The 21,757-nt window shown below is 43.7% G+C and overlaps 1 protein-coding gene across 2 annotated transcripts in view; it reads right to left on the reverse strand.

Annotated features, from left to right (window-relative positions):
- LOC127586865 (ras GTPase-activating protein-binding protein 2-like) overlaps nucleotides 1-20,241 on the reverse strand; it is a 33,855-nt gene extending 13,614 nt beyond the window's left edge. Inside the window, exons 1-4 of one of the 2 annotated variants that reach the window (XM_052044897.1) lie at nucleotides 19,995-20,241; nucleotides 15,809-15,927; nucleotides 2,827-2,908; nucleotides 51-224 (exon numbers count right to left, since the gene is read on the reverse strand). In XM_052044897.1, coding sequence (XP_051900857.1) covers nucleotides 51-224; nucleotides 2,827-2,908; nucleotides 15,809-15,903 — 351 coding nt within the window. In that variant the 5' untranslated portion in view covers nucleotides 15,904-15,927; nucleotides 19,995-20,241. The remainder of the gene's footprint in view (nucleotides 1-50; nucleotides 225-2,826; nucleotides 2,909-15,808; nucleotides 15,928-19,994) is intronic. The other variant, XM_052044898.1, reaches the window with a different exon arrangement.
- Nucleotides 20,242-21,757: the final 1,516 nt, after the last annotated feature.

Here is a 21,757-nt window from a genome sequence, read left to right on the forward strand (position 1 = left end):
TGTAACAAAAGAATTGTCAAAGGCAAGTGAAGTTTTGAAACACAGCATACCTCTGGTGCCAAGACAAATGTCTGCATGAATTTCCTCATTGGTTGACCATTGTTTGACAACTCCCCCATCACCTGTACAACCACTCCATCACTTAGAGTGGCATGTGCATCCACATGGCGAATCTTGGTATGACAGTCACTGAACTGAAGGGACATAACTTTCTTGTGGATCTCCTGTAAGAGAGCAAGCACAGTTTAGATCTATCACTAAACTCGAGGATGTAGAAATACAGTTGCTGGTTTGCTCAAATTAGCAAACTAAAATAATTTTATTTAGTAAATGAAAACTTAGACTGCAAATTTTGAAGTTTTCAGAGGAATGTACGAGGACTCCAAGGAACAAAACAAATATATGTAATGGCCTGTTTGCCAAAGCACTAATAAATAGAGAAGGATACATAAGTCGAATGGGAAGTGTGTTTTGTAGCTCTGGTCACAGCATGTCCAAGGGAAGAAAACGGACAAGCACACAGCAAAGATGGAGTGGCTTTACAGGATTTTAATCACAGATTGGAACAAGCAACTACCTCATGTTAGAAAGACAGCAAATTTCTGCAACAACACATTCTAAAACCAGCAAAGTGGCAGCTATGTTAGATTTAGTGAGAACAATAACCAGATTTAGTTAGCTTAATGGCACCTTAATAGTTACCCAAAAGTGATCATAATATGATTGAGTTCAATGCAAGTAATCCAAAAGGGAGAAGAATTAGGATCTTAGATTTAGGTTTGACTCAAATGCAATGGGGCAGATGCTGCTCGAAGTAAATTTACGGGTAAGGTAACAGAAAATGAAAGGTATTTAAAAAAACTAACTAGTTTATATCCTCAAAACGCAATAACATTAACTGCCCAAAAAAAAGCCACAGAAGGGAGAAGATAAAACAAGGCAAAAGAATACAAAAGCTGGCATAAATCCTGGTGACTGGAAAGAGATATAAAGTAGTAAATGTGGACAAAACAGATGGCAAGAGCTAAACAAGAAAATGTGAAAAGGAACTTCTAAGGTCGTCAAAATTAACACACAATGACTAGGAAAAATAGAATTGTTAGGAACAATGTAGGTTCCTTGAAAACTGATAACGGAGACACCATAAATGAAATAAAGTAACATCAGATAAGTTGAATTATCTTTCATCCTATTAGGATAGCACACTGCACATTGTAAGGAAATCAATATTGAATCAAGAGCATGGACTCACTCAAACCAATATAAGCAAAGTTACAGTAATGGAAATCATATAATGGTACTGGCAGTAACATTTCTCCAAAACCAGTTGGGATGCATCCCTGGGTTTGAAAGGCAAGCAAGAGCACTGCAGGTATCCTGACTACAATCATCCACAATTTAAACAATCTGGGAATGTTTCCATTAAACTATAAAATCACATACTACTCAGCTACTTAAAAGGTACTGAAAAGGTAAGCAAGGACAATTATCCCAATATCTACGATCAGCATTTGTCAGTAGAGCCTGAAGAAGCTGACTTTTTTTTAAAGCATTGACTGAAGTGTACAGGAGAATGTCCAAAGCCAAAGTCGAGTTTATTGACATGTGCACAGTACATGTGTGCACAGGTGCAATGAGAAGCTAAATTGCAGCAGCATCAGAGACACAACATTCACAAGAAAAACTTAAATTAAACATAAATTATACAACATTATACAAGAAAGAACACAACTAGAACATAAAAAACGCCAAGTGGTTATAGTATTGCTATACTGAAGTAGTGATTAGGGTTGTACCGGTTGGATTAAGAACCGAATGGTTGAAGGGATATAGCTGTTCCCGAACCTGGTGGTGAGGGGACTTCAGGCTTCTGTACCTCCTGCCCGATGGGAGCCACGAAAAGATGGCACGGCCCGGATGGTGGGGATCTTTGATGATGGATGTTGCCTTCTTGAGGCAGCGCCTCATATAGATACTAGCAACAGTGGGGAGGGATGTATTGGGCTAAGTCCACTACTCTCAGCAGCTTCTTGCATTCCTGCACATTTAAGTTGCCGTACCAGATAGAATACCCTAACCCTCAAAGTATTTGATAAACTTAAAATATGAAAGCTAATTATTGATCTGTCCAAGAAATTGTCTAAACAGCAAGAAATGGACACTATAGATAATAGACAAACACTCAAAGCAGTGGCTGTGACTACTGGGGTTGCACAAGGATCTGTGTTGGGGTTGACACTGTTCACCATATTTATGAAAAACTTAGATGGAAGAGAAAGTCACATACCTAAGCTTGCTTACATAAAGGTGGACAGTTCCACAGTCAGTATACACACAAGCAGCAAGTTTCAGAAATCTAAATTAAAATGAGTAAAAGTGAGGCAAATGGACTTCCATTAGGCAATGTGAGACATCCACTTTGGATCTAAAAACTGATAGAACCTGACTTTAGAAGTGATGAAAAGCCAGAGGCACTGGAGGTTCAAATTGGGGATCCAGTTTCATGATTCATTAACATTTTTTAGCAATTCCTTTTGAAAGAGGAAAAGAAAATTGACTGAGTTAAAGGAAAGATGTACCAAGAATAAGAACATTTGTAAGGGAAATGGATCCATAATGACACATACAGAAGTAAAAATGAATTATGTTCCACTTTTAATATTTACAAAGGCACATCTCCTTATGTGATGCAAAACTAAGTCACACCACAATGGGACTGAAAGCAAACGTGCTCAGTGCACCAGTGTTTTAAATCAACAAATCACAAACTATCGCATAATTACATTATTTTAATAATATTTCAAAAAAATATATACAAATACTTACAGCCTGGCCATAAACTGCTTCTGTGGGTTTTCCACTGCCATCCAATCCACCATGAACATAAGAGGAGGTTCTACCATAAAACCTGGAGGCAGAATTATTGCAAGTAAACAAACCAAAAGTAACAATCCTTCAGAGAACAAATTTAAGGTACAATTTCAATGAAAACTACATTAACTCTGGAATTTAACCAAATTTGAGCTCAAACAGGAGGTGGCTCATACATTCCTTCAGCTCTTATTTGAATGCACAGAGCCGAAGTGCAGTTTGGCAGAACCATGTTTCAGGGCTTTGGGCAGTTGAGATCCAATCAACAAATAGCACCTATATCTTTTTGTTGCTTGTTCCGTTGTGTCCACTCTAATTTATATGGAATCAAGTGATATCCAAGTCCTCTCCCTCCACTATCAATCTTCGATAATCCTGCATCCTATACAAACTGTCCAGTTTAGGCTATGGGGCTTCTACTGCCAGGGATTTCATCTTGGAGCCACCCTAACTCCACAGGGACTGTTCATCTCCCTTAAACTCTCACTAGCCTAACAACACCTTCTTCAACATACTGCAGATGCTGCAAGTCTGTGAGGCAGAACAAAATGCTGGAAACCCACAGCAGCATCTGTGGAAACAAACATGAATGTTTCCAGCAATATTTTGTTCTTTTAGCTCTTCATTGAAACCAGTGCCAATCACATACTGGTTTGGATATACATTTATCCTTCTGACACTAAATCAGATGCAACTCTTCAGCTAATCTCACAAAACAATCAGGGTAGTCAACCATGCACTGGTTGCTTTGGTCCATACAAGAGTCCAATCAAACACTTCATTTATAACCACATAAACACTTAATTTCTTGGTAACTTAGTTCATGGTAACAGAGCTATTGAGGGTTGCTAAGGAAAAGAAAGGAAGCATATGATAGGTTTCTAACACTAAAAGAAAGGGCGAGGCCTTTCAGAAGTACAGAGAGGGTGGGTGGTGTTTAAACAAGAAAGAATGAGAGCAAAAAGGGACCATGAAATATCAGTGGCAAATAAAATTAAGGAAAATTCCATGGTATTTTGTAACTGTATCAAGGGAAAGAGTAGGGCCCACTAGGGACAAAGGGAGAAACATGTGCATGAAGCCAGAGGATGCAGGCAATGTCTTAATAATATTTATCTGCATTCAGCAAGGAGAAAGAAATCATAGTTGGAGACTTCAGTTGGGATGGTGAAACTTTAGAACACGTTAAGATTAAGAAGGAACTATTGGACGTCTTTGTGGGCATGAAGGCGAATAAATCTCCAGGGCCTGTCGAGATGTATCCCAGACTGCCAAGGGAGGAGATTGCTGAGGCATTGACGGAGATATTTATATATTTGCTGGCCACAGGCAAGGTGCCAGATTACTGGAAGACAGCAAATATGGTATCTCCAAGAGCAGTCCGGTAATTAAAGCCCGTGAACCTAGTATCAGTGGCAGTAAAAGTAGATTTGAAAAAATTACGAGGGAAAGGATTAATCTACACTTGGAAAGGCAGTGATTGATCAGCACAGCTTTGTTGGTGGGAGATCCTGTCTGACTAATTTAATTGAGTTTCTTTGGAGAGGTAACTAAAGGTATTGATGTGTGGTTGATGTAGTTTGCACAGGCTTCAGCTAGGGCTTTGACAAGGTCCATGTGGAAGGCTGATCCAAAAAGGTTAGAGCTCATGGAAATCAAGGCAAGTTGGCAAACTGGATCAAAGATTGGTTTGGTGATAAGAGACAGAGGATGATGGTGGAGAGTTGTTTTTGTGATTGGAAGGCTGTGACTAGTGTACTACAGGGATCAGCAGTAGGACAAAGGGACCTTGGTGGACAAGTGCAATGATCTTGAAGGTGGCAGCGTAGGTAGATAGGGTGCTGAAGAAAGCAGCTTGGATATTTGTATTCTATGTCCTGGCTAATGAAGGCAAGTACAGGGAGGTCATGGTACAACTTTATAAAACACTGGTTAGGCCACAGCTGTAATATTATGTGCAGTTCTGGTTGGCACACTATAGGAAGGGCGTGCAGAGGAGATTCACGAGGATGTTGCCTGGGATGGAATGTTTCAGTTATGAGGAGAGACTGGCTTTGTTTTCCTTGCAGCAGAGGAGGCTGGATGAGCACCTGATGTACAAAATTATGAGAAGCACAGATAAGGTAGATAATAAGAAACTTTTCCTCATGGCATTTGTATCCATGATCCAAGGTGAGGAAAGAGGTTGAGGAAGAATATTTTCATGGATGCTGGTTGCATTCTGGAACACACTGCCTGAGAAGGTAGAGAAGGCAAAGACTCCCACAGATTTAAGCATCTGGACAAATGCTTGAGTTGCCAAGGCATAAGAGTCTACATACCAAGTGCTCATAAATGGGACCTGGTCAGCATAGATATTGTTGGCCAAAGAGCCACTTTCTATGCTGTATAACTCTATGAGATGTTTATGATACATAGAGAGCTGGGTGCCCATGCCAGTATGCTTCTAGAATTATTTGAACTCCTGGCCATAATGCCTGGTTCCAGCTGTTTATGCAAGTGACAAAGTTGTTACTGGTGTAGATCACAACTGATGGCAACTGGTTTGGTGTTTGAACAGATCACCTCTTCGGAACAAGGAGCAAAAGATTTCAAATGCTAGAAATCCAAACTGAAAAAACAGAAGGGGTTAGAACCATTCAACATATCAAGCAGCATCACCGGGGTGAGAAGCAGAGTCAACATTTCAGGCCAAAGACCCTTCATCAGAAATGGTAGCGAGAAAAAGCATTTTCTCACTTTTCCATTTGATGAAAGGTTCATGGCCCAAAACATCAACTCTGCTTCTCTCCTCACTGATGCTGTTCGACCTGCTGTGCTTACAGGATTGTGTTTTTGTACCTCTCCTGCACAACTCAGCCTCTTCCTAACAGCAACTCGGATTTGTGTAGTACCCAAGGTGCTTTAAAGGAGCATCAGCAAATAAAATTTGACAGAGACACACAAGATTAGTATCCCTCAACATCAGAGGCAGATAATGAGGAATAGCCTGTAGAAGCTCAGGGAGAAATCCCAAAGCTTGCAGATCACAGTCGCTGAAGCACATCTGCAAATGGTGCAGTGCAAGGTCAGAATTGAATGAACGTTGAGTTCTCAGAGGTTATAGGGCTGGGATACATTGTAGGGAAAAGGAGAGCAAGATTTGAGGGATTGAAAACTGGGATGAGAAGATGCACTGGAAGAGTAGGCCATTTAGCCCTTCGGATCTACTTCAGCATTGCTGATTTTTTCACTCAGCGCCACTGATTCCTTTAATATCCAAAATCGACCTTTTTCCTGGAATCTACATGGCACAATTGTCGCTGATCTCATTTAAGGACAGTGCAAGATAGGGAAGTTGATGATGTGCATTCCAAAACTAGAATGTGGTATGATCTAACACTTCAGCTGGAGAGAAGCCAAGGCAAAGGGGAGTTAAAATGGATTGCTCAGAAAAATCCTCTTTTGCTTCAGAAAAACATGAAGCAAGCAGAAGAGAAGTAAAGAACAACAGCTCATACCACTCGATCAGGCAGCAACTTGCACAAAGCAGATGAACAAACGGTATTGGAAGTTAATAAAAGGACAACAACCAGTTGTTACAATGAACAGCACTCAAGGATCAGCTCCAATTGTGTCTGATTACAGGCTTCCCCGGGTAACAAATGGGCTCCGTTTTTACAGACATCTACAAGTCGATTTTGTCCACAAGTCAGAAAATACACAAAACTCACTCAATATGGTAACTGTACCTCCACAGAATTGTAATGAATGGCATCAAAAGCATACAAGACTGGTAAGAACAATTATTAAAAGTGGAGAGAGGAAACGAGCTCTACTCTTTGTAGGAACAAACATATGTATATCAGATTTTTGAATTTAATAATATTCTGGGAGCTCATTTGTACGTAGGGGTGTCCATAAGATGGACATCACAATCCAGGCATGGCGCTCATTATAGGGGTATTTTCCGAAGGTACTTAAATCAATTTGAAATTGCAGCTACAGGGATTTTCTGTTCATTTCATGCTGAAAAGATTGCTGGACATTCATTCAAGGAGTGCAGTAAACTTGCATAATCCCTGCCAGCAGTACAGGATATTTGAAACCACGTATCCAAAAAAAAAAGGTTATAAATGTGCATTTTGTCTCACATGGATTGCAACATGTGCAATAAATTCCAAATAACAAGGGTAGCACAGAATCAACCAACCACGTACTGAGAGCAGAATTAATGTTGGCACAGGAGACAAAGCAGAGACAGGCTTGGCAAATATTAACTGCCACTCACAAATCAAACAAACAAAAATTGAGAGCAACATCAAAAATCTCATTTGTGGAACAAAATACTTTTCCTCCCTTTGGAGGTAGTGAAGCAATGGTTTTAAGCACAGCACATTCCAGTCTATTTTATCTGAGCGTCTTTACTGAAACGGACAGAGTTGATGTTGAGCAGTTCAACATTGTTACAAATCACATTTTAATGCAGAGACATTCCAGTTAACTTCAACAGAAGACTCAAATGAGAGCAGCTATGGAGAATAACCAGAAAGTTTATACTCAACAATACTACTAGCCTAGACAAACTTAATGCTGGTTCACTGAAGTTACAGAAATATTACAGAACAATAGTTGTGATTCATTGCAAAGATGCAGCAACTTCAGCAGTATACTCTTTCTAAATATTCCATCGATGTGAAATGGAATTCCTACACTAGGAAGACAGCTAAAGTCAGTAACACTAATTGCAAGGATAGCTAGGATCAATGCAATCAGAAGGAAGATAGGATTCCAATTTTCAGAACTGCCCTCTCTCCAGTAAGCTGATGGTATAACTTTGTCATTAAATTATATCACTGAATTGTACACCACGCAAACTTGGAGCTATCCAAGTAACAACCCTCTCCCACCACCATCAATCCAAACTCCTGGCAACAAAATTGCTTTTTCATCTAAATTTTGCTCAGTCAGGAAAAGCCTAATTCAGTCACAATAAATTTTCCAGTTGATTTACACCAAGGAACTACACAATAATTCAGCCCCAAAACAAATCCTCATGGATGAAGAGAATAATGGACTCTCATGAATTGCATATCTGTGATCTCATTTACACTCACAGACACTTCCTGAGTTTTGCAAGTCAAGCTTATCCACATACCAGATGTTTGAGAGACAGAGGTTCTAGACCAGGTGAAGTCCACAGTGTAAATAGAAAAGGAGGAGAAAGCACAAAGGCCATTAGTAACCAGAGCCTGATCAACAAAGGCACCTGTTATACTTCAGAAAGAGTCTGTCTTACATGGACATTAATTTGGCACTCAAACACAAGCCAAAGTTCTGAAAACTTGCAGCTTTCAAGCACTATTACTCAAATCAGGTACTGTCAGAGGGGCAGACTGATGGCAATAGCAAAAAGGTGAGATTCAATTCGCTGCCTCATACACTGAGGCACAGTCCATGAAACATCCTGCATTGTAACAATGAAGCTGACTTTGGCAGTCAATGTTCTCAAACAATTTAAAACATTTGAACTCTGCCCACATACAATCTCTTTCATAAAATACTCCCATTTGAATCAATGATGTCTTAGCAATAGAAACATAAGGCAATTAAGTTAAAAAAGCAAAACAAACTAGTATGAGATATTGGTTTTACGTATCTACTACAGCATGAATTAAAGAAAATTGGAGCAAACAGATAATATTGGGCCAATAATGTCAAATATTTTATAGCATTTTTCCTTGTGCTTGAGACCTGCAACAACATTTGAATTTAGCAATCTAAAATTCATAGCTTAAGAATTATTAAAGAAGACTTTCAATGGCCATTTCTTCTTTAAATGGCAGGCACAGTAGTGTGTAGGCACAGTAGTGTAGCGGTTAGCGTAATGCTTTACAGCGCCAGTGACCCAGGTTCAAATCCGGCCACTGTCTGTAAGGGGTTTGTACGTTCTCCATGTCTGTGTGGGTTTCCTCCGGGTGCTCCGGTTTCCTCCCACATTCCAAAGACGTACGGGTTAGGAAGTTGTGGACATGCTATGTTGGCGCCGGAAACATGGCGACACTTGCGGGCTGCCCGCAAAACACTCTACACAAAAAGATGTATTTCACTGTGTGTTTCAATGTACGTGTGACTAATAAAGATCTTATCTCTAGAAAAATATTGTGTGACTTTTTTTTGCAGTTTCTTATGCACATTGCCTGGCAGGATGGGAGCAGCCTCTGATGTGACATTCAAAAGGTGAATAAGAGAAGTACTTCAAAGAAAGTCAAAATGTGTGATTGCAGAGAAAGAGTAACAGAATGACTTCTAAACATCTAGCACAGACATGAAAGACCAAACGGCCCTGGCTGTGCTGTAATTTTCTGTGATTCTGTTAGGACCTACACATTTGATAATTACAAACAACAGTGAACTGTTGCACCAACACAAAGGCACCAGCTTTGGTAGTAGGTTCTTTTCCCTTGGAAGTTCCATGAGAACAAACTTTTATTCTGTATCTCAGATATTTTGGTAGTGATTTGTGAACTCCATAAGGGCAAATTTCCATTACCTGAACTGCTGTAATGCAGGGATGGTTTGTAGTCTACACTTCAGCTATTACAAGCAGCATTTCAAATGCTTTCCTAACCTTTAAGCATCTGTGGGCATGCATTCCAAAACTCCTGTGTTTCTCTAAATCGCTCAATATCCTCCAATTCATTCTCTATTTGCTTGTCTTGTTACATTTTCCCAAATGCATTACCTTGCACTTGGGATTAATTTCCATTTGCCATGTCACCCATCTATCAGACCACCTATACATTTCTGCAGTCTAAATCTTCCCTTCTCACGATCAACCACATGGTCAATTCTTCTGTCATCTACACACTTTTTATCATTCCCCATAAATTTGCCTGAATCATAAATATTATATAAAAAAAGCTGAGTACTGAGCCTTGTGGAACCCCATTGGTAACAGCCTTCCAGCCACAAAAACACACACTAGCAACTACCCTTTCACTCCAGCCACTGAGCCAATTTGTGCCCAATTTCCCACTGGCTTTTACTTTTTAGACCAGCTTGCTACGCACAATCTTGTCAAAAAGCTTAACAAAAGTCCACGTAGATTACTTTGAATGGAATGCCCTCATCAACCCTAGTTACTTCCTCAAACAACTTAATCGAGTTAGTCAGACACTAGCTTTCCTTAACATAACCAAAACAAAAATGCTGGAAGAACTCAGCCAGTCAAATAGCAGCTGTGGAAATGTTTTGGGCAAGGGACCTTTCATCAGAACTGTTCTGAACATGAAACATTAACTACATTCTTTCTGTAGATACTATTTGACTGGCTGAATTCTTCCACCATTTCTGCTTTAGTTTCAGATTCCAGCCTCTTCAGTTTTGTTTTCCTTCACTCAATGTATCTGTACCTTTCGAAAGCAAGAGGTGTAATGTCCCTTAGAAATTATCCCATTAACTTGTCCACCAGGGGCTCTAGATTTGGCAGTCACATTCTTTGTGGAAATATGTTAACCCTGAACCCCTTGAATTAACCTCCATAAATATGTTTCCCATGGCTCAAAGATCAATTTACCTTCAAGTAGATGCTTCCAGTCCATTGTTGCTAAATCAGCTCTCTATTTTACTAATATTGGCCTTGTCCCAATTTTATAACCCTTACTCCTATTTTATCTTTGCCCTTTTTCATGGTACCAATTCTAACTTAATTATGATCACTCCCACAAAAGTGCTCTCCCACTGATACACCTTCCACCAGCCCAGCTTCTTTCCCAAACACCAAATCTAGAACTGTGCACTCATAAGCTGCCCACCATCCTCCCCACCAAAAACCCCCAAGTCAAGTTGTGTATGGCTTAATTCTGTGCACTGTACACCTTCTACATAAACTATATCCTATTCAGACTTCATGAATTGAGAGCTGCCTCTCTGAATGTGGATTTCTCTCCCACGCCCCCACCCCCACATAAAATCCATCTCATTGAGGTTCCCACTAACAGCTTCCAACACAACACTTAGCAGAATCAAGGCAGCTTAACAGCAAAGCCCAGTTGGCTCTTCACATTTATACTAGCATTGATAGTTACTTGATCAGTAAATTTAGAACACAGATCAAAATGATCAAGTCAGAAATGACTTTCATACCAGGGGCACCCAGGGCAGGAAGTATGTGCCTATTGAAATAACTGTTTCCAGTCCACATTTGCTAAATCATCCCAGTCTGGTAGAGCCGAGTACTGCACTAGCTAAACTGGCTGAAGTAAATGGACATTTCTCAAGCTGGTGTCAACCTAAGTCGTGCCTCTATTAAACACTCAACTGAACGTAAATGAGATTGGACACGGTTACCTCTCCAAGGGACAATCAACTGATGAATATTAAGAAAATGCAACAAGCAGCACATTCCAAATCTTCAGATCTTTTTCATTAACCATGCTGACAGTAAAATAAAATTAGTAGGCCACCTGGCCCCTCAAGCCTGCTTTGCTTTTCAATCAGACCACAGGTCATTGAGGGATTGGAGTAAGGAGCAGGGATTCAGTTTTCTGGATCATTGGGGCCTCTTTTGGGGCAGGTATGACCTGCTCAGAGGACGGGTTGCACTTGAATCCCAGGGGGACCAACATACTGGCAGGGAAGTTTGCTAAGGCTACTGGGGAGAATTTAAACTAGAATTGTTGGGGGAGGGTGGGATCCGTATCGGAGAGACTGGGGAGGAGGCTAGTAGTGGGTGCCGTGGGCAGGTGATAAGAGAAGGGACATGTTCAGACAGGCTTGAGATGTGTCTATTTTAACGCAAGGAGTGTTGTGAACAAGGCGGATAAGCTTAGAGCTTGGATCGATACTTGGAGCTATATGATGTGGTAGCCATTACGGAGACTTGGATGGCTCCAGGGCTGGAACAGTTGATTCAAGTGCCGGGTTTTAGATGTTTCAGGAAGGACAGGGAGGGAGGCAAGAGAGGTGGGGGAGTGGCACTGTTGATCAGAGATAGTGTCATGGCTGTGGAAAAGGTGGACATTGTGGAGAGATTGTCTACGAAGTCTCTGTGGGTGGAGGTTAGGAACAGGAAGGGGTCGGTAACGGTGCTGGGTGTTTTTTTTATAGGCCGCCCAATAGTGACAGGGTTATTGAGGAGCAGATAGGGAAGCAGATCCTGGAAAGGTGTGAGAATAACAGTTGTTGTGATGGGGGATTTTAATTTCCCAAACATCGATTGGCATCTCCAGACAGTGAGGGGTTTAAGATGGGGTGGAGTTTGTTAGGTGTGTTCAGGAAGGGTTCTTGACACAGTATGTAGATAGACCTACAAGATGAGAGGTTCTGCTTGATTTGATATTGGGAAATGAACCTGGTCAGGTGTCAGATCTCTCAGTGGGTGAACATTTTGGTGACAGTGATCATAATTTTATCTCCTTTACGTTAGCACTAGAGGGGGATAGGAACAGACAGGCTAGAAAGGTGTTTACTTTTGGAGTAAAGGGAGTTAGGAGGCTCTCAGGCAGGAAATTGGAAGATTAAATTGGGAACAGATGTTCTCTGGGAAAAGTACAGAAGATATGTGGCAAATATTCAGGGGATATTTGTGTGGAGCTCTGAACGGACATGTTCCGATGAGACAGTGGAGTCGTGATGGGGTACAGGAACCGTGGTGTATGAAGGCTATAATAAATCTAGTCAAAAGGAAAAGAAACGCATACAAAAGGTACAGAGAACTAGGTAATGTCAGAGATCTGGAGGAGTACAAGACTAAAAGGAAGGAACTTAAGAAAGAGATTAGGAGAGCCAGAAGGGGACATGAGAAGGCCTTGGCAGGCAAGGAAAACCCCAAGGCGTTCTACAAGTATGTGAAGAGTAAGAGGATGAGATGCAAAAGGATAGGGCCTATCAAGTGCAGCAGTGGGAAACTGTGTATGGATCCGGAAGAAATAGCGGAGGTACTTAATGAATACTTTACATCAGTATTCACCACAGAAAAAGATCTGGGGGATTGTAGTGGGGACTTGCAGCGGCCTGAAAAGCTTGAGCATGTAGATATTAGAAAAGAGGTGGTGCTGAAACTTTTGGAAAGCATCAAGCTGGATAAGTCACCGGGACCGGATGAGATGTACCCCAGGTTGCTGTGGGAGGCGAGGGAGGAGATTACGGAACCTCTGACGATGACCTTTGTGTCGTCCATGGAGACGGGAGAGGTTCCAGAAGATTGGAGGGTCGCGGATGTTGTTCCCTTATTCAAGAAGGGGAGTAGGGATAGTCCAGGAAATTATAGACCGGTGAGTCTTACCTCAGTGGTTGGTAAGCTGATGGAGAAGATCCTGAGAGGCAGGATTTATGAACATTTGGAGAGGTATAATATGATTAGGAATAGTCAGCATGGCTTTGTTAAGGGTAGGTCCTGCCTTACGAGCCTGATTGAATTTTTTTGAGGATGTGACTAAGCACATCAATGAAGGGAGAGCAGTAGATGTAGTGTATATGGATTTCAGCAAGGCATTTGATAAGGTACCTCATGCGAGGCTTATGGAGAAGGTGAGGAGGCATGGGATCCAAGGGGACATTGCAGTGTGGATCCAGAACTGGCTGGCCCACAGAAGGCAAAGAGTGGTTGTTGAGGGGACGTATTCTGAGTGGAGGTCGGTGACCAGTGGTGTACCTCAGGGATCTGTAATGGGACCCTTACTATTTGTGATTTTTATAAATGACTTGGATGAGGAAGTGGAGGGGTGGGTTAGTAAGTTTGCGGATGATACAAAGGTTGGGGGTGTTGTGGATAGTTTGGAGGGCTGTCAGAGGTTACAGAGGGATATAGATAGGATGCAGAGTTGGGCTGAGAAGTGGCAGATGCAGTTCAACCCAGATAAGTGTGAAGTGGTTCATTTTGGTAGGTCAAATATGTTGGTGGAATGTAGTCTTAACGGTAGGACTCTTGGCAGTGTGGAGGATCAGAGGGATCTTGGGGTCAGAGTCCATAGGACGCTCAAAGCAGCTGCGCAGGTTGACTCTGTGGTTAAGGCGGCATATGGTGTATTGTCCTTCATCAATCGGGGAATTGAATTTAGGAGCCGTGAGGTATTGTTGCAGATATATAGGTCCCTGGTCAGACCCCACTTGGGAGTACTGTGCTCAGTTCTGGTCACCTCACTGCAGGAAAGATGTGGAAGCCATAGAGAGGGTGCAGAGGAGATTTATAAGGATGCTGTCTGGGATGCAGAGCATGCCTTCAGAAAGCAGGTTGAGGGAACTCAGCCTTTTCTCCTTGAAGAGACGGAGGATGAGGAGGGACCTGATAGAGGTGTATAAGGTGATGAGAGGTATTGATAGGGTAGATAGTCAGAGGCTTTTCCCCAGGGCTGAAATGGTGGCCATAAGAGGACATAGGTTTAAGGTGCTGGGGAGTAGGTATAGAGGAGATGTCAGGGGTAAGTTTTTTTTTAAACTCAGAGAGTGGTGAGTGTGTGGAATGGGCTGCCGGAAATGGTGGTGGAGGCAGATACAATAGGGTCTTTCAAGAGACTGTTAGGTACATGGAGCTGAGTAAAATAGAGGGCTATGGGTAAGCCTAGTAATTTCTAGGGTAGGGACATGTTCAGCACAGCTTTGTGGGCCGAAGGGCCTGAATTGTGCTGTAATTGTTCTATGTTCTATCGCAGTTCCATTTTCCCACATTATCTTTGCATCCCTTTATTCCCTTAATACCCAGAAATTTATCAACCTCTGTTTGGAGTTAACTCAATGGCTGAGCTCCAGAGACTTCCAGAGTAGAGGATTCCAAATTTCTCATCTCGGACCCAAATCATCTATCCATTATCCCGAGGCTATGACTTCTCAGCAGTGGAAACATCTTCCCTGCATCCTCTCTGCCAAGCCCTGTAAGATTTTTTTTGCAGTTTCAATGAGAAGGCATGTCATTGTTCTAAACTCTAGAAAATACTGGACTATCCTAATCAATCTTTCCAGATGCACCACTCCAGGAAGCAGTCTGGTGAATCTTTCTTGCACTCTTTGACAGGCATATCCTTTTCAAGATAAGGAGGCCAATATAAAAGTGTCCAACTTCAAGTAAGCTGCTTGCTTTGTCCGTATCAGAAATGGCCTTTTCTGCTGCAACCCATCCATCCTTAATCTTTCTCTCTCCATCAGCACACCCTGACCCACTGCACATGTCCCACGACTATTTGCAACACATTGTTTGTATAATCACCCCCCAACTTCTCTATTAACCCACTTTGCTTGGAGCTGTAACTTTTTAAGATTTACAACTTATTACCACAGCAACCCTGGCCTCACATGATCACAGACATGCTCTTTATTCTGCCCATCCCTCCCCCGTCTTCTCTGCAACTTAACACTTGGTTTCTCTTTTCCAGTTCGAAGGAAGGGTTTCTGAACCGACATCCTAACTCTGTTTCTTTCCACAGATGTTACCCAACTGCTGAATGTTTTTAGCATTGTCAGTTTTTATTTCAGATTTCTAGCATCTGCTGTTTTTATTTGATCTTGGAAAATACCTCACTGGTATAAAACACAAAAGTGGTAGAAGTTGCAATAGAAATCCAAGTTTTTTTCTATAGGAAAAAGTAAATCCAGTCAGGTTAAAATATCAAATTTTAGGACAAATGTGATATATCACCAGAAATAAATTTAGATTCTGGAAAAGTCACTTTACATCACATAGTGGGATATATTTCAATTAAAACAGAATCTAGTCCTGATTACCAATGCATCAATATGAAGAAATATATTCATCTTGGACTGCAGTTCAAACTGGACACAACCTAATGCAAGTTATTTGTAGCATTCAGGTACCTCATCCATCCACGTTAAACATTGTTTCACCATCAATAATGAAGCTGAAAACATCTTTGCCTGGACTGTGTAGCATTCAGCATTATACAAAATATCTTTTGCAATAATTCAGATAGGAAGAGTGATTAAAGGGTACAAAAATGAATACCTGTGCAAGAAGTCCGGTGCCTTGTTCAGCAAGGTATAGTACTGCCTCACAAACTCCCGCCCGACAAGCAGGGGACTTGGCTTCTCCATCACCATTTCTTTGGTACACAATGACGCTTACTGTAGGAGAGGCAGAAAGGTGTTAATTGTTTACTTCCTCCTCTGTAAATTTGCAACAAGTGAGCATGATTATCACCACATTTTCCCATTCTACGTGCCCTGACATCTATTAGCGATAAAGAAAACATGGCCTCACAAATGCAAAATGCTCCAATCTGAAACCACCTTTATTTTGAACAGAATATTTATTAACAATATGTCAACCAAAATGGAAGCATGGAGTCAACATAAGCAATCGATTGTAAAGCAAACAAATTCAATTTACTCGAAAGAGTGTTTAAAGAGTAGAGGAAACAAACAACTGAAACAGCCCCTGATAAAAGCATATTCAGAAAACTGCATGCAACAAATGGGAAGCAGTTATAAAATACGAATACTAATCCACGGTGCACAATCTGCTCAGGCAGTCCCTTTGAGTTGAGGACAAATTGTTTCTACTCCAATTCCTTGGTTCCTGAGGTGATTGATAAGGTCTGCATGGGACCCACAGACATAGGTGGGCTGGAAGTACTTAGGATGGCAGGCAAGTGGGTAGTTGGTACATTACTACCACCATTTACACTGCGCTGCTCTGCGCTCCCAACAAATAGACTCATGGTTTTCAGTGCCAGCCCAAATGCTCTTTCTCCATTTGCCATGGTCATGGCCAGGGATACGTTTGTTATACATTGTCAAGAAAGCTTGGGGAACATCCTTGACCCATTTCCTCTGTCACTGGCAAGTGTTTGCTGGGAAACAGCTCAGATTAGAGTTGTTTCTGCTTTGAGAGTTCAGTGTCAGGCATGTGAAAGACAGGCTGGACATCTGAGTATAATTTGGCCTGGAAGAGGGCGCGGACTTTGTTTCATTTATCCCATCAGCGGATTTAGAGGATTTAATGGAAACTTTATTAATGGTACCTCCTTGGTCTTTTAAGATACCTGGTGTAGTTATTCCATTTCTTAAAAGCATATTGGATGGCAGAAATCAATGCAGCCTTATAGATTACAAGTTTTGTACCTGACCTTGATCTTCAAAGACCCTTTCTCAGTCAAAGGCTGTTCTGGTGCCCTGAAGGTAATAGCGATTTTCATCACCAACATTTGCTGCAATTGAGGGGGAGCGACCCTCAGCCAATCTTGATTGAGACTGAGAAATATTGCATCTTGTTCAGGATCACAGTGTTGAAGGGTGGTGCTATACAACAAAGAGGGTTTGTTTTGCAAATGTTAAGTGCACGGCTCATCTCTTGCATGCTTTAGTGAATACATTGACGATGACTTGAAGCTTGGCCTCTGAGCTTGCACATGCACAACAGTAACTTGCACACAGCAGCTCAGTTGGGTTGGGGTAATCTTGATCCAGGAGTAGAGATGTTGTAGTTTGAACAGTTTCCCATTTGTCCCATAGATTAGATCCAATCTTTCAGCAAACATGTTGAAGGGGTACAGTGTTGCAGCCAGAGGAATGGAGGAAGTACTAATGATGATGCAGCCTTGCTGAACAGAAATCTACGCTGAGTCAGGGTCTCTTGTGAACCAAGTACAAGAGACTGCAGGAAACAAATCTCTCAAACAGCAACATATTGTAAATATGGCTGATATTTACTTTTCATTTCAAAGATGATCTAATTTGAATACTGTACATGCTACACGTTTAACCATTTGAATTATACTACCTGAAATATAGTGTGCACTGGACAAGTTGCTCCATGCCATGGAATGTTAAGAGCATCACAGTCAGTGCACGTTTCTTTTCAAACTGAACTCCATAACCATTGATGAGCTCACTCTTCAAACAGATAGCAATTTGCCAGCAGTTAAGATAAATCATTGTCAAATTAATTGCCAAGGCCAGGAGATTACATAAAACTGAACTATGTGATGCTGGAATGTGTCTGTTCTTGTTAGGCAGTGCTTTACTATCAAGGATGACTTGTTTTGATCCCAGTTCTGTGGGTTCCAAGGTGAAAGATGAACCTAATGTGGAACCTAATGTGGAACCTACAGATAAGCCAGGTGCTTGGTGAGATGAGTGGGCTGATAGCTTGGGAGATGGCGCACTCCATCTGTCTTTTACACTAGACTTCTGGGTGCTTGGACTTGAGGTTCTTAGAACCAACTCAAATGCTCCTTCTTCACTTTGTCACTGTTTCTGGCCTATGACTGTACAATGTTGCATTTTTCAAAGAGGCTTCAAGCACATCATTGAATTGGTATTGGTAATCTTTTCCTCTGTCTGCCTAATAATCTTTTACTGTGACAGAGCTTAGAACAGAGTGTCTTCAGGAGTCTAGTGCCTGGCAAGCAAATTATGTGGCCACTCAAAAGAGCCAACACAATATAACTAGGGTCTCAGTGCTGAGGACTTTGGTGCTAATTTGCTTGTCCTGCCAGTGGATTTGGAGGAATTTGTGAAAATAGCATTGAAAGTCCCTCTCGAGTCTTGACACCTACTGTTGCTGGCCCAAGGAACATTCCTTAACAAAGCACAGTCATTAAAGTTTTACTGCATGACCAAGAAAAGAAATAAACCAGCACGCTGAAAGAGGTGCAAAAGTATAGCCTTGTGGATAATTGAACTTGATATAAAAACTACAGTTTACAAAACTGGACACAGGAACCAATCAGGGTCCACAAAAATGTAGTTTACTCTTTGCATTTAAAAAAAATAGCTGCCTCCAAACAATGTGAAATTTTAATTCAATTTACATCAACACGTTTGTGGGGGTGGTGAAGAACTAAAATTTAATATAAGGCACGTACATGACCTGTGTATTTGACACCAGCCTTTAACAAAACAAATCTGCAAAGAATCAGCTATTCAGCCCATCATGCTGGGTCCAGCTACATTCCGTTCCACATGGTTTCCCACAATTGGGCAAAATTATGTTTTCACAAAATTATTCAATGCCTTTTCAAACATCATCAAATCTGCTTCCATCATTCTTTCAGACACCACATTCCAGATCTTAATGCACTACCTTAAAACAATTTGTAAGTCTCTGTTACTTTCAACCGTGCCTGTATAGTATAAGAAATACTTCCACCCAACAAAAGATCAAAGCCCTATATTTGGTAAAGATTTGTTAAATCTCTCCTTAACCTTCAATGACCTAAGGATACCTGTTTTTTTAAAATTTTCTAGTCCGTTCAACTCAAGTCCTACATAGGCAAGTGCAAGTAATGGATTCAAGTATTTGTAGCACAGAAAGAGCCGACCCTGCTCCATGCGAGTCTTCTCTCTGCCTCCTCCCCACGCCACCAACCCCCAGCACCATCTCCCTCGTGTGTTTGTCCACCATCCTTTCAGCCGTTCGCCCCAGTCTCCCGGTCCGGGAGCCGGTCCCACAATCGGAGGAGGGGGAGTATCCGCGTGTTCGGTCTCTGCAAGGCTCCCTGCCGGGGAGGGGGCTTCGGGGGCCGCCCTGTCGGGGGAGAGAGCCGGAGCTGGACCGGCCTCCGATCCGGGGAGTTCCCGCCCAACCCACCGCTGGCCGGGGCTCGGTAGCGGGGGGGGAGCCAGGGCGCTAGGCCGGACCGGGTGGGGCGCACCGCACCGAGGGAGCAGGCTGCGTGGAGCCCGGGCCCGGCAGCGGGGGGAGCCGGGGCGCTGGGCTGGGCCAGGCCGGGCGGGGTGCACCGCACCGAGGGAGCAGGCTGCGAGGAGCCCGGGCTCGGCAGCCGGGGCGCCGGGTGGGGCGCACCGAGGGAGCAGGCTGCGAGGAGCCCGGGCTCGGCAGCCGGGGCGCCGGGTGGGGCGCACCGAGGGAGCAGGCTGCGTGGAGCCCGGGCCCGGCCACGCTCCCGCCTCATGGCCGCCCGGCATCGAGACTGGAGGCCGCCAGCGACCACCGCCCGCCCCCGGCGCCGCCCAGCCCGAGCCGGCCTCCCGCCAGCTGGGCACCGCGGCGCCGTCCGAGCCCGGCCCCCAGCCCCCGGCCCCGGCCCGTCTCCCCGGCCCTCCGCACCCACACGCCGCGGGGCCCGGGCCTCGGCGGGGCGGCGGGCGCGGAGCGCGCCCTCCCGGTGGGCGCGGCCAGGCCCGGCCCGGCCCGCCGCCGACCTCCCATCCCCGGCCTCGGGTACCTGCGCGATCCGACCGACTGACCGACCGACCGAGAGCCGCTCCGGGAGGCCGCCGTTGCCGTGTGCGTCACCAAAAGGGTCCGGCCGGAGTCCCCGCGAAAACGGTCCGGGCTGCGTGGGGTCCCCTCCTATCCGTTCCCAGCACCGGGTGTCACGGTGTAAGCGGTCCCCGATGGCCGGTGTCACCCTGTATCCAGTCCCCTGGCCTCGCTGCTCGGCCCTGCGCCCAAGACCATGGTCGCCTCCCTGGGGCAGCCAATCCCTGAGAGCTGGGCCCCGTCAGCTGATTGTCGTCATGGTGAGGGCAGCAAGGGCATGGAATGGAGCCCATGGCCATCACCAGGAATGGCTTGGAAAGGTGCCACTGACCGAGCCCTGCAGGACAGGGCTGCCAGCCTGGCTCTGCCACAGCACACCAGCAAAGCAAGGCAGGGGGTAACAGCCGAGGTGCTGGAGACTCAGCGGGTCGGGCAGCATCTGTGGGGGGAAATGGACAGTTGATGTTTCGGGTCGAGACCCTTCATCTGGGTTTCCACTGTGAAGCCAAGGGACACACCTACCTGACCACATCTTCGCCAGTCTTCGGATGGTAGCTACCCATGGCAGCAGATAGTAGGACTTGCGCTATGAATGGTAGGGCACTAGGGAGTGTAATGGAACAGAGGGACCTCGGAGTACAAGTGCATCGTTCCTTGAAAGCAGTGTCGCAGGTAGACAGGGTGGTGAAAAAGGCGTTTAGCACACTGGCCTTCATCAGTCAGGGCACTGAGTACAGGAGTTGGGACATTATGTTGCAGTTGTACAGGTCATCGGTGAGGCTGTACTTGGAGCGCTGTGTACAGTCTGGTCGCCCTGTTATAGGAAAGACGTGGTTAAACTGGACAGAGCACAGAGAAGATTTACGAGGATGTTGCCAGGACTTGAGGGCCTGAGTTTATAGGGAGAGGTTGGCCAGGCTGGGTCTTTATTCCTTGGACCGTAGGAGAATGAAGGGCGACCTTATAGAAGTGTTTAAAATTATGAGGCATAGATAAGGTGGACGGTAACAGTCTTTTCCCCAGGGTAGGGGAGTCCAAAACTAGGACGCAAAGGTTTAAGGTGAGAGGGGAAAGATTTAAAAGGGACCTGAGGGGCAACTTTTTCACACAGAGGGTGGTGAGTGTATGGAACAAGCTGCCAGAGGAAGTGGTTGAGGCAGGTACAACTTAAGAAGCACTTGGATAGGTTCATGGAGGGGTGGGGCTTGGAGAGATATGGGCCGAACACAGGAAGTTGGGACTAGCTGGGTGGGCACTGTGGTCGGCATGGACTGGTTTTGCCGGTATCCATGATGTATTGCTCTATTGCTCTATGACACTGGTGAAAGTGACCATCACACCATCCTAGTGGAGACATCTTACATGGGGATAAGGGGCCTCAATCGTACTGTGAGACTAAATTAGACTGAAAACAGCTGGAATTTAGAACTGGCTGTCAGTGAGGCACTATGGATCACTGGCAACAGCAGAACTGCCAGCAGCATAAAACCAGACCAGTTGGAGTTCACAGGTTAAGTTGCTGGACATTGTTCACAGACCTCCATTAACAATGAGTTGAAATCCCACTGTGGCAGTTGTTGAAGTCAATAATCTAGGATTTTTTAAAATATACTCGGTAGTAATAATGACCGCAAACCTAGTTCCTTGTAATGATGACCACCAAACTACTAGCTCATTCTAAGAACAAATATTGTTTGTTAATTTAATTCCTTTGGGGGGTGGAAT

The sequence above is a fragment of the Pristis pectinata genome, chromosome 2 (genome assembly GCF_009764475.1).
Source record: "Pristis pectinata isolate sPriPec2 chromosome 2, sPriPec2.1.pri, whole genome shotgun sequence".
Classification (NCBI taxonomy): Eukaryota; Metazoa; Chordata; class Chondrichthyes; order Rhinopristiformes; family Pristidae; genus Pristis; species Pristis pectinata.